The 12,921-nt window shown below is 38.8% G+C and overlaps 2 protein-coding genes across 4 annotated transcripts in view; one reads left to right on the top strand and one right to left on the bottom strand.

The window, feature by feature from the left end:
* Nucleotides 1-7,868, bottom strand: part of Hadha (hydroxyacyl-CoA dehydrogenase trifunctional multienzyme complex subunit alpha) — a 41,798-nt gene extending 33,930 nt beyond the window's left edge. Inside the window, exons 1-3 of the mRNA XM_005322566.4 lie at nucleotides 7,637-7,868; nucleotides 774-815; nucleotides 611-681 (exon numbers count right to left, since the gene is read on the bottom strand). Of these exons, the coding sequence (XP_005322623.1) occupies nucleotides 611-681; nucleotides 774-815; nucleotides 7,637-7,703 (180 nt within the window). The 5' untranslated portion in view covers nucleotides 7,704-7,868. The remainder of the gene's footprint in view (nucleotides 1-610; nucleotides 682-773; nucleotides 816-7,636) is intronic.
* Nucleotides 7,869-7,951: 83 nt separating this feature from the next.
* Hadhb (hydroxyacyl-CoA dehydrogenase trifunctional multienzyme complex subunit beta) overlaps nucleotides 7,952-12,921 on the top strand; it is a 43,247-nt gene continuing 38,277 nt past the window's right edge. The window contains exon 1 of one of the 3 annotated variants that reach the window (XM_078029543.1): nucleotides 7,952-8,100. The gene's annotated coding sequence lies outside the window, so the exon portion shown is untranslated. Of the gene's footprint in view, nucleotides 8,101-8,193; nucleotides 8,362-12,921 lie in introns of those variants that run through there. The other 2 variants (XM_005322567.4, XM_040271459.2) reach the window with 2 other exon arrangements.

Here is a 12,921-nt window from a genome sequence, read left to right as displayed (position 1 = left end):
AAAGCTTTACACCATTTTGAGATGGGGGAAAAGCATGGGTTCCTGCATTAAAGCTCTTCTTGGCAAAAGACTGGAGTAATACTGCATGCCTTGTTGAAGTTGCCAGACACAAATGAGGTTCCACTTTGAAAAGAACTTGATTTCTAATATTTGAGTTGCATGGAGTCATTCAGATTCCAAGAAGCTTAACAGCCAAGTGTCCACATTTAACCAGCCAATGTACTATGAATAATGACCAATGCAGGTAATAAAGAAAGTGGATCCAATAAACTCATATTTAAGATGGGCAGTGAGTTTCAATTCTTATAAACAAAGCTTTTACTTTGGTTCTGATCTAACAAGTCACGTCCTTATTCTACACTGTAAATAGAAGGCTAGTGTCATTAATCCTCAATATCAATCTGACACTTAGAGTCAACAAGAAGGAATTCTTACATGAGAATATCTGCTTTAGAAAACTACCTTCATGGGGCAATCTGTCAAACTTTAACCATCAACATTATTAATCCATGTGACAGGATTATTGCCAGATTGGTAGATTCCTTTCCACTCAGGATTAGAGCAGTAGATGTAGTTAGTAGAAATAACTGCAGAAAGTTAAATTAGATACCTTTGAATTGGGTGAGTTAAGTCGAATAACTGCCACATTCCCTTTGACGCCATAGTTAACATGGGTTCTAGCTAAAAAAGACAAGAAAATTTATTAGTAAGTATGTTTACTACAAAATAATCTAAGAAGCAATATAAGTATGATCACAAGAAATTAAACTTACCCAGCAAAGCAGAAGACCCTGAAAAGTTGCGACAACTACAACCTGTAAGGAAAGGGCATTTCAAAATTAATTATTGTGCAAAACAGGATTTCTTTAGTACCCTCAGATACAGCAAAGCTGGAATTTTCGGTAACAACCACCCACCCCCAATCAGAACAATGTAGTCTAGACCATCATTGTGACTACTACTACATCTTTTTCATTTCAATTATCAGGTCATGTGATTACTCAGATATTAATAAGGTAGGTAAGAGAACGTGCCCTCTCCCTCTGCCAAAGATGATACATCCCCAGAAGCTGTGAATATATTAGGTTACATGGCAAAGAGGGATTGAAGTTGCAAATGGAATTGATTGCTAGTCAGTTGACCTATATAGGAAGAGTATCATGGATTATCCCAGTAGGTTTAGTGTAATCACAAAAGGGAAGAGAGAGGTGAACAGAATCAGAGAGATAACAGTGAGAGAATGTCTTGGCCCCAGGATATTGGAAGAAGGAAGGAAGTGAGCAAAAAGTTAAGAATGCAGGCAGCTTCTTGAAGCTAGAAAAGGTAAAGTAACTGATTTTCCCTTACAGCATCCACAAGGTAAAGTAACTGATTTTCCCTTACAGCATCCACAATGACCAGAGCTCTGTCCATACCATTGATTTTAGCCTAAGGAGGCCCATTATGGACTTCTGATCTCTGTAACTATAAGATAATACATTTTTACTGCTTTAGATACTAAGCTTGTAATGATTACAGCAGTTATAAGAAATTAATACAGTAAGTAATAAGTAAACTACAAAGCAATCCTTACAGTCAGTTCCAAATGTACTCCAAATATATCCTAACTATGCTTTCCAGCCACATCTACTTACATTTTTATGGAGAGATAGACTTTATGGTGTTATCAAAAGTAATATCAATTTTCATTTATATAGCCATATAAATGAAACATTCCATATCATACTTTGCTATTATAAGTACTTCTAACTGAAAATGTCTATACTGTACTCCACCAAGAATATTCCTACATTTTGGATAACAAAGACCAGCTCTGTTCTCTCCTTCTTAATCTCTTCTCTAGTTTAGTTTCTCCAGCATGATGATATAGAGATCTATCTTGATATGACTTATAGCCATCCTGGTCGTAACCACCATTTTGCTTATCAGGATAAAATGGCAACTACCCCAAACCCTATAGGACAAACAAAATGGTTAAAATAGTCAGCTGAGTGTGTTGTACTGGCCACTGATGCCCAGACTGTTTCTTCACTGACAATGGACATATTTTTTTTTTTTTAAAGAGAGTGAGAGAGAGAGAGAGAAGGAGAGAGAGAGAGAATTTTTAATATTTATTTTATTTTTTTAGTTTTTCGGCAGATACAACATCTTTGTTTGTACATGGTGCTGAGGATCGAACCCGGGCCACACGCATGCCAGGCGAGCGCGTTACCGCTTGAGCCACATCCCCAGCCCGACAATGAACATATTAATAGTTTTTGAGGAAGACCAGGTACATGCTGGTTGGTGGCCCAACTCTGACTAGCTTAGCATACAAATTCCATCTTCCTAGGTCTGGGGATGTGGCTCAGTGGCCTAGCAAGCATGAAGTCCTGGGTTTGATCTCCAGCATTGCACCTCACCAATGGACTCTTCCTCCTACCTTGGGAATGAGATTTATTGACCTGTTGTGCTGCAGCCCAAGCACACTTCTGAAAATTAAGTCCCCAATAAATTGTACTTTGTGCAATCCTGGATCTATTTGCTTCTTTCTTCAGTCACATGGTCCCTTCTCATACACCAGGACTGGGTTTTTCCATAATAACAATGCTGATGTGATCTTTTGGTTCGTGGAGGGCCTTTCAATTTGGACTCTAACAGAGAAGGTAAGGAGTATTGGGGAATTCTAGGCAAATTTGTTGTGGGCATTCCTCTTTCTCTTTTTACCATTAAGGGTCACTTTTATTCTGCTCTCATCCAAACATCTTGCTCTCTGTGGTAACCAAGTTGTTCTGGAGGACACCCAATGTCAACATCTCTTAATAACAATTTCCAGTCGCCTTCAAAAAAACCTTTCTTCCCTTGTCTTTCATTCATGGTTTACTTTAAACCATTTCTCCTATGTGCCTCTTTAATGCTATACTCCTTTTTCCTCCCCATATCTTTCAAATCTTGCTGTAGTCTTATGAGAAAGTTTTCTCTTTGGTTCCAAAAATAAAAACAAATCATCCCTTAACTGATTAGCAACTGAGCAGCTGTACACATGAAACACACCCAGGAAAAGGCATACATCTTACAATGATATCAAATATAACAGAACTAATGCTTTAATAATATATCCAGTGGTTCCTTCGTCTTCTAATTATTCTGGCTTTCTTCATGTATTATTTCTGTTCTACTTCTTCTTCTTTTTTTTTTTCAACGCTAGATATCAAATCCAGGGCCTCCTGCATGCTAGGCAAGTACTCTACCACTGGGCCACATTCTTGGCCCCCCCATTAATATTATTTTTTAAATTATTAGTACTAATACTTGTTTATTTCTATTTTCATTGAATTCTAATTTTTCATTGAATATTTGGGAACCACTGATTTGGAGAATCTAATGGTGGGTAGAATGGGGAGGAACATCAATATTTAGCCAAGGCTCTTGCTTCTGTCAGCTTTTTTCTCCATTTTCCAATTTTTTAAAGAAAGGGAAAGGGAAAGGAAGAAAAGGGAAGGGAAGAGGAAGGAAGGGACAGAAAATAGCAGCTTTATATAGGTCTTGAAAGGCAATATAACATATTACTGAGAAAACTATATCTGGCCCCAGAACCAGAGTAGGGTGATCTCAGGTTCTCTGTCTGCATTTGTTTTCTAAGCAATTCAAATCAACCCTCGTAGTACAAAGACAAAGAACGGGTTCAACTATTAGGTTTATTCACTACCTGTGTGATCATGAACAAGTCTCTGGGTGAATTTCAGTGTTTTAAGATAGGAAAAGCCAGCCATCATTTTCATTCAGTGCCTGTTTCACTAATGACATGCTTCCCCTCTGCTTCTCTACCATTTGAAATCTGTGTCATTTGTGTTTATCAATTTTCCTTCTTTGTATTTGCATCATGGTTTTAATATTTTCCACAAACCTCACCTTCAGATTTCAACTATACAACTACAATTGCTCCCTGCCCAATTTGTTTTTGTTGTTGTTTTTGTGTGTGCTAGGAATTAAACCCAGGGGTGCTTTACCACTAACCTATCCCCCCAGCCCTTTTCTATTTATTTTGAGATGGGGTCTTTTTAAGTTGCCCAGGATGGCCTTAAACTTGTGATTCTCTTACCTTAGCCTCCCGAATTGTGGGGATCATAGGCATGAGCAACTGCAAACTGCTGTCTTCCTGCTTTTTGACCTTTATCATTTACTGATTGTTCTCTAATTGCAGCAGTTATAGCAGGTGTTCTGTTAACTAAATTATGATCCCTTCCAGCAACACATCATTCAAAAAAATCTACTATGACCTAACATGCACTGTTCTAGGAACTTGAAGTAAAAAGGTAGAAAACAAACAAAAAACCTGTCTTGGTGGAGATTACATTCAGGGCAACAGGGGATATGATATCTAGGAAAAATCAGTTCCTACTCAATATAGATAAATGAAAACATGACAATCAATCCAGAATCCCAAAGAAGTTTGCTTGTAAAGTAGAAATTCTAGTGGAAAGGGAAGCAGGGGATAAGCCATTCCATCTAGAATAGGGCAGAGCAAGAACCGACTGACTGGGAGAATAGTTTGGGACAGGCAAAGTAGAAGGAGAAAATCCAAGAAACATGAATATGTAAATAAGTACATCAGAAGTGCTTAAGGAAAAAAGAAAAGAAGCGAAACTAACAGCAAGCATGGATTGCAATTTTAAAGATCAAATATTTGAGCTAACAGGGAGGTGTGCATTGACCTATAGTTCAAGCCATTTTAACTCTTGCCAACTAACCCTCCTTTCCTGTAAACACACCCACACACTTACATAAAAACTCTTTAAAATAGGAACAAAAAGAGAAAATCTATAAATGCACAAATATATTTAGAAAATAATTCCAAACCATACTCAACTAAATCAAGTTGAAGTACAAAGTAACTTTGTTTTTGGAATCTGTCCTTACCAATGCATAATACCAAAGCTTACTCTAGCAGCCGGATGAACTTTAGCCTACATCTGCTGTGCCAGGAAAAGAGAAACCTTTGTCCTACTTTTTAGTCATCTTTATATGTAACTCAAATGAATATATAAAGATCATGTGAGCTACAATCAGTGGAGACAGCTGAATTGTACTGACACAAATTTTGAATTTGAAAATGTTATTCTCCTTTTAACAACAGCTTTCCTCAAAATTTAACCTTGAGAGAAGAAATGGGATTAAGAAAGTGAGTCTCGAATTAAAAAACACTGCATCACATTTTTCTCTAATTGAGAACCTGTGGAACTTATTACTGACATAATTAGGAACTTAGATTGAGAAGGAGTAGGAATTAGATACCATGGTCAAGATGTGATTTTCATCTCATAGTTATAGTCAGAATTCTAGCACTTGTAGAGCACGAGTGCACTAAAACTTCAAGAATTACAAGTCCGTTTCAAGAGAGTTCAATCATTTCCCAGCAAATGTCATAGTCTCATTAAAAGTCTCTGCAATGCAGGGGCTGGGGCTGTGACTCAGTAATAGAGCACTCGCCTGGCACAAGTGAGGCACTGGGTTTGATCCTCAGTGCCACATAAAAATAAAATAAAGGTATTATGTCCACCTACAACTAAAAAAATATGTATTTTTTTAAAAAGTCTGTACAATGCACTGGCACACACATTCAAGGTAAAGGAACAATCTGTTGTCTAAAAATGGTAATCCAGGTGTATAGGTAATTTTAAATTCACTTTGTAGATATTTTTCCAAAATTTATAAATTGCTATCGAAAAAAGCAGTAACTGGGCTGGGATTGTGGCTCAGGGGTAGAGCGCTTGCCTCACATGTGTGAGACCTTGGGTTTGATCCTCAGCACCACATAAAAATAAATAAGTGAAATAAAGGTATTGTGTTCAACTACAACTAAAAATAAATATTTTTTTAAAAAGAAAAAAGCAGTAACTATCACGAAACATATTTTCTAATTGGTGGAAACAATGCAAAATATAGGCACATAAATTTCTGTAGAGAAAATATAGAAAGATTAAGCTGTTTTTTATCACACATGTTAAATGAAATAAATTGAGGATTCTTGGATGTACAGAATTATAGTTCTCCAGGGTTGAAAACAGTTATTAATAGTGAACATTTATTGAGCATTTACTTCAAGATAAACTGCTTTATACCTTCATACCCTCACAAAGTAGAACTATTCTCCCATTTTAAAAATGAGAAAAGATATAGAAATTAATTGTACAAGGTCACCCCAAGGTTTCAAACCCAGAAGTCAGACCCCATGTTTAATGCTTTTAATTGTTCTGACACTCTACTTCTCAATGCTAAAGAAAGTTTACAGTCTCAACCATTCATTTGACAGATAAGAAAATAAAGCTCATTTTGATTAAGGTTATTTGTCCAAAATAACACAACTAGTGATCGGAAACCATGTGGCCTGACTACTACATTAGTGCCAATCTATAAGAAATGCCTTACAAATTTTGCAGGAGCAAATTCAAAAATATGATTTTTCAAAAGTGTTAAATGACATATGCAGAAAATAAGGAAAAATATGAAGTGAAAACGCAATCAAATGCTAACGGGAGGAATGTGAGTAGTAAGACAATGGATGATTCCTTTTTCTTAATCTCTTTCTCTAGTCTTTACAGCATTTCATTTTTTTGTAATGTAGTGATATTATGATTGGTATACATAAGCAACCTGTGGAGATTAAAAATAGGCTGAAAAAATAAAGAAGAAAAAGATTCAATCATTTAATTAATTCCTTGCAGTTAAGGGAGACTCCAGCTACCTGTCTTAAAAAACAAAAACAAAAAAAAAACACTACCCACTGGTTCAGCAGGAAGGAGAGAATTCATATTACAAATTAAAGCAAAAGTTCATAATTAAGTAAGTGGTATTAAGTGAAACATGCAGTGAAGTCATGTTGGACCTCACAGATTTGGGACAGAAGAAAAATGACAGGTTTTCTAGAGCTACCCTCTTTGACACATTTACTGCTGATTTTCAGGAGGAAAAAAGATAATATACCTAATACAGCAGAAACAAAATTAGATATAGGTCTTAAAATTATGTAAAGTTTTATTTATTAGGACTCAAGTTATTTGCATATGCTTAAAATGTGTCAAGGTGCAAAACCTCGCGTTTCCACATACTACATGTTCACACAGGAATTATTGAAACTTCAAGAGTTCAGCTACGCATTTAAGTACAAAAATGGTTCTTAGGAAGGAGCAGGGAATGGCAGGGATCTCCAAGGCTGGCCAGTTTCATCCGAGAAGCTTGTAAGACACCTCTTGTTGCAAGTCAAGGTGCTGTGGGACCTCAACGATGAGACAGACTGGGTCCTGATCCTCCTGATCTGTGTCAGGCCCAGGCCAACAATAAATAAAAACAAGAAGGGCGTGAGCCCAGTAGTGCTACGCGGGAGACCTGCGGAAAGAGCCAGAGTGGGTGGAAAGGGCTCAGAAATGCTGGGAGTTACGGAGCCTGAAATCGCTGCAGGACTTGGGAGCTGTGAGAGTTAGTGACAGTCCCTTCTCAAGGACACAGGAAAAGGGGTTCCAGGACAGTATGCCCAGGCAGAAGGGGTCACTCGGCAGGAGTGGGCAAGCGGCAGCGAGGGACACGCGCAGCTCTTAGCCGCTCCAGTTCCTGCAGGAGTTCTATCCGAGATTCCCAGGTGCCCTCAGCCAGGTCTCACCTCGGGAGCGGAGGATCCTGAAGGCGTTGAAGCGGTTGAGGCTGCCAATTGCTCGGGAGGCCACCATCTTGAACAGGAGAGGACGAAAGTAGAGAGCGCTTCTATCTCCAGCGGCAAGAGCAGACCACTTTTTCCCACAGCCTAACTGGCCAGGCGCCCGACGTATTGCCTGACTAAAACCCAGGCGCTGAGTTGCTACGAGCCCCTTAACACTGCCCTTCCCTCCCGGCTCACAGGGCCAAAAGGGATGCTTTCGCTGCCCAAGGACGAAGGTCCTAGGAAGAGGGGGCGGAGCGGCGGGTTTTTTAGTCAGGCGGCTGGCGGGCAGTCCGCAAGGTCGGCAATTCTTGCTGGCGGGGGTGAGGGGTCCTTTCTAGGACGGGTCTACGCCCCTGTCCCTGTAGGTCTCCGCACTCGGGACCGAACCTCGGCGGGAGTGAGATCCCCCACGGAAGCGCACTGAGGTGAGACTGTGCACTGCACCGGATATTCGGCCTGTTTGGCTTTTTATTTTTCCTGTCGCCCCCAAGCAGATCCCACTTCTTTGTTTGCGGGAACAGAGAACACTCGCTGCGCCAGTGTCCGCGGAAGAGTAGAAAGTGGACAAGCCGGAGAGAGGTCTTCCGACCGGGCCGACAGTGCGCAGCGCATAGGCAGTGACTGGGAATCGCGTTATAGCAGTAGTACAGAGCGGCAGGGTCACCGGTCTTAATTCATCACCGCAGGTTAACTAACTGCATGAGTGTGTGCCTAAAACGCTGGGCTGCGTTTGAGTGTTTGTTGTTGTTTCTCTTCTTTACTTGTAGCCAAGTTAGAGGCTGTTGAGATTCAGAACGGCGCCATGGGTTTACCCTGATGTCTGCTCTTTAGGGGGGGGACTGGCCATCCTGCTTGGTGACCCAGTGCTCAGGGGCACTTTCTAATCTTGAAGGGACCTGGGATGGTCACTCATCCTCCTTCTGCCCCCCACCCCGATTCCGAACTTTACTGGCGAAGAAACAAACCCGGACCAATCCGAGTGGGTTCGTCCATGGCCACAGGTGATAGGACTAGAGCCCAAGTCTACATTTAATTAAGAACTCTGCATTGCACGATAGCTGTTTTGTGTTGAATGATGGGCTCCGGTCCTAGAATAAAGTGACCTTTTTTTTTTTTTAACGTAATACTGAAGATCTATCCTGCTCCAGGCACCATTTTATTTAATCCTCATAATCCCCAAATTAGTTTCAGTTTTTTGGTTGAAAATGAAATTATGCAAACTTTCTGGTCTTTGGCAAAGCCAGGATTTAGACATTAAAAGGAGATTTAGATTATGCAAACTTTCTGGTCTTTGGCAAAGCCAGGATTTAGACATAAAAAGCTGAACTTCACTACTCACCAGATTGACGTATCTTATACAAGAAAGGAAACAAATGGCAGGGAAGTTGAGACTTAAATGAGAAGTATGGAAAGAAAGGAGAGCCTTTTCTGTTTTAAAGCTTGAGTCCTCCATCGCTGGGAGCATTTTAAGCAGAAACTGGTAACCACTTCTCATAAATTGCAAAAAGGATTCTTTTTTTTTTTTTTTTTTGAGGGCGGTGGGGGAAGGCGGATACCAGGGATTGAACTCAGGGGCACTCGGGCACTGACCCACATTCCCAGCCCCTTTTTCTCTTTTTGTATTGTATTTAGAAACTGGGTGGAGGGGGGGCCTGTAGCTCAGCGATAGGGCGCTTGCCTCACCTGTGTGAGGCACCACATAAATAAATAAAATAAAGGTATTGTGTCTATTTACAACTGAAATTTAAAAAAAAAAAGAAACAGGGTCTCACAGAGTTGCTTAGCGCTTCTCTGAACTCGTGATCCTCCTGTCTCAGCCTACCAAGCCGCTGGGATTACAGGACCCTGGCACAAAAAGTATTCTTGATGCCAAAAGATAATTTCCAGTTCTGAGCCTGTTTTGTGCCCACATAGTAATCTGTTATGAACCTTATTGCATGCAGGGCCTATTTAGATCAGGGGTTGCAAACCTTTTTTTGGAAGGGCCAAACAATAAGTAGTTTGGTTTTTGTGAGTCCACTTTGGTCTCTGCTATATATTTTTTGGTTTACAGCTCTTTAAAAATGTAAAAACTGGGGCTAAGGGTGTAGCTCAGTGGTAGAGGAGGCCCCGGATTTCCACACTCCCGAGCAGCAAAAAGAAAAGAAAAAAATAATACCTCTTTATTCCTTCCATATAGAGATTCAGGTTTATGGATTTTTTTTTTTTTTCTGACACAAAATGGAGTCTCACTATACATTTGTTCTGCAGCTTTCTTTTTTGTGTGCGTGTGTGAATGTTGCTGGGGATTGAACCCTGGGCCTCGTGTATGCAAGGCAAGTAGTCTACCAACTGAGCTATATCCCCAGCCTCATGAAGCTTTCTTTTTCATTTAATATATGTTATGAACATCTTTCCTTGTCAATATATACATAATGTATATGTATGTTTCATTTTTCTTTTTAACCGCCTTACAGTATCTCATGTTAAGCTTATGATAATTTAAATATTTCCTATTTGATGTGCATTAGATTAGTTCCAGTTTTTCACAAATGTAAGCAGTGCTACAGTGAATATCTTGAGTACTCCTATAAGCTTGAGACCTATGTGTGAAACACATGCATTTTGAATATTTCCAGAGGTTAGAGACGAATAAGAGTTGTTTTTGAATTTGGAAATTTACAATTTTAATTTTGACAAATAGCTATAAAATTGCCTTCCAAAAAGGTCTTAGCAATTTATACTTCTGTCAAATAAGAAAGTGGTTAGAACTATTCTTACAAGAATTTTGTATTAACCATATATTTAATACTTGCCAATCTGATAAATTTGAAATTATACCTTGCTTTAATTTTTTTAAAAAGATTTTATTGTTAGTGAGAGGGAACTGTTTTTATTTTATTTGCTTTACCTTTCTTTTTTGGGGGGTCCTGAGAATCAAAACCAGGACCTTACAACACACGCCAGGCGAATACAACTCCCAGCCCCTGACGTTTTAATTTCTTCTGAGTTGCTCATTTGCTCCTTTTTGCTTTTGATCTGTGCATTAGGAAGGGATCTTTCAGAAAATTTAAGTCAACTTGATTAAAGGGGTTTTTTATTGGCTTACAGAACTAAAAACACAGTAGAGGAGGGTTTCAGAAAGGATCCGACCAGGGTTCCAAGTTTTTTTCCTTCAAATTCTTAGCTCTGTTCTTTTTGGAGTTGGCTCTTTCCTAGGCTAGTATTGTTCGTGTTTTCATAGTACTATAGCCATTTGAAACATCAAAAGGAAAGATTTATGTTCTAGAATTCCAGGGGGAAGACTTAATGTTAGGCTGATTAAACCATCCGCTATCAATACCAGTGGCCAAGGCAATATCATGCAAAGTTTTAGACCTTAGTTACCTGAACCATTGATCGTGGTATAGAGAATGAGATTGTACTAATGGGTTAAATCCTGAAGTTGGACTGAATTCAATCCCACGTAAAGCACGTATAGCAACTATGTAATGGGGTAAAAGGCATACTGGAGTTAAAAACTACATATTCCTTATAGATTTTGTTTTCCTATAATTTGAAACAAGTTCTTTGTGAATTATGAATATTAATCCTTTCTGTTGTACATATTACAAATATTTTCTCTGAATCTATTGTTTGCCTTTTAACTTGAGTTTAGTATCTTTTGCTATGTATGTATTTTAAATGTTTATATAATCAGATCTATTAATTATTGTTTCCCATTATGGCTTCTGGGTTTTGTGCAAGAGATTGGAATCCCTTTCCTATCTAAGATTATCTACTGGTATTTTTTCCCGGCACTTTTATAGTTGTAAAAATATATTTAAATCTTTAATCCATCTTGCATTCTTTTGTACTTATTATTATTATTATTATTTGTGTGTGTGTGTGTGTGGGGGGGTGCTGGGGATTGAACCCAGGGCCTTGTGCATGCGAGGCAAGCACTTTACCATCTGAGCTATATCTCCAGCTCTGTACTAATTTTTTTAAATATTTATTTTATTAGTTGTAGTTGGACACAATCCCATTTTTTTATTTATTTATTTTAATGTGTTGCTGAGGATCGAACCCAGGGCCTTGCACGTGCTAGCCGAACACTCTACTGCTGAGCCACATCCCCAGCCCCTTTTGTACTTATGATGTGAGCTATGAATGCAATTTTTTCCCAAATGGTTAGCCATTTTCCCTGCAATTTTTTCGAATAATTCATCTTTCTTCTACTTAGTTGAAATGCTGTATTTGGATACTAAATTCTCTTATACATGGGTATGCTTCTAAACTTGCTACATCCTGTTCTGTTGATAGTTTCATTCATTCCTGTGCTAGAACTTGCTCTATTTTCATTACTAGTGCTTTATAAAAAGTTTTGACATCTCTTAAAGCAAGGTTCCCCCTTTTGTTTTTAATACTTCTTGGATTATTTTCATGGATTTTATTTCAAAATGGACCTACTTAAGGGAATTTATCCCAGGCTCTGTGGTATTGTAAGTAGCTTCTAGAAATGAAGATAGTCATCTCATGGCCTCTTTTGAGTTTCCCTGGCCAGAATCCCTGGAATATTCTCTAGGCTGGTGAGCCTAGCTAGAGCTTGGACTCCTCCATCTTTTTCCAGTCCATATGTTTGGAACATAGGATTTTTTTTTCCTTTTTGAAAGCCATAAGGCATAATCCTTTTAAACCTTAAGGCTTTTATATTATCTGTTGTTAAGTATCAAAGTACTACCACGTTTAGCAGTTTAAAACAATATTTGTTCTCATACAGTTTCTTCAAGTCAAGAATATGGAGTGACTTAGCTGGGTTGTTCTAACGAGTTTCTTTTTTTTAACTTTTTTTTTTTTTTTGAGAGAATTTTTTTAAAACATTTATTCTTTTTTTAGTTTTTGGTGGACACAACATCTTTGTTTATATGTGGTGCTGAGGATCGAACCTGGGCCGCACGCATGACAGGCGAGAGCGCTACCACTTGAGCCACATCCCCAGCCCCCTAACAAGTTTCTTATGAGATGCTATCAGCATGTTGGCTAGAGCTGTAGTCATCTGAAAGCTTGTCTGCGCCAGAGGATTGACTTTCAAGCTTTCTCATATGGCTGTTGGCAGGAGGTATCAGTTTTTCCAATATGTAAGCCTCCTCACAAGGCTGCTTGTGATGTGCCATCTGACTTCCCCCAGAATGATCTGAGAGAAAGACTTAAGACTGAAGCTGCAGTATTTTTTATAGCCTAATATCAGGAGAGACATACCATCACTTCTGACATATTCTTTTGTT

This window comes from Ictidomys tridecemlineatus, chromosome 12 (assembly GCF_052094955.1).
Source record: "Ictidomys tridecemlineatus isolate mIctTri1 chromosome 12, mIctTri1.hap1, whole genome shotgun sequence".
Taxonomy (NCBI): Eukaryota; Metazoa; Chordata; class Mammalia; order Rodentia; family Sciuridae; genus Ictidomys; species Ictidomys tridecemlineatus.
This window is presented reverse-complemented; position numbering and strand designations above follow the sequence as displayed.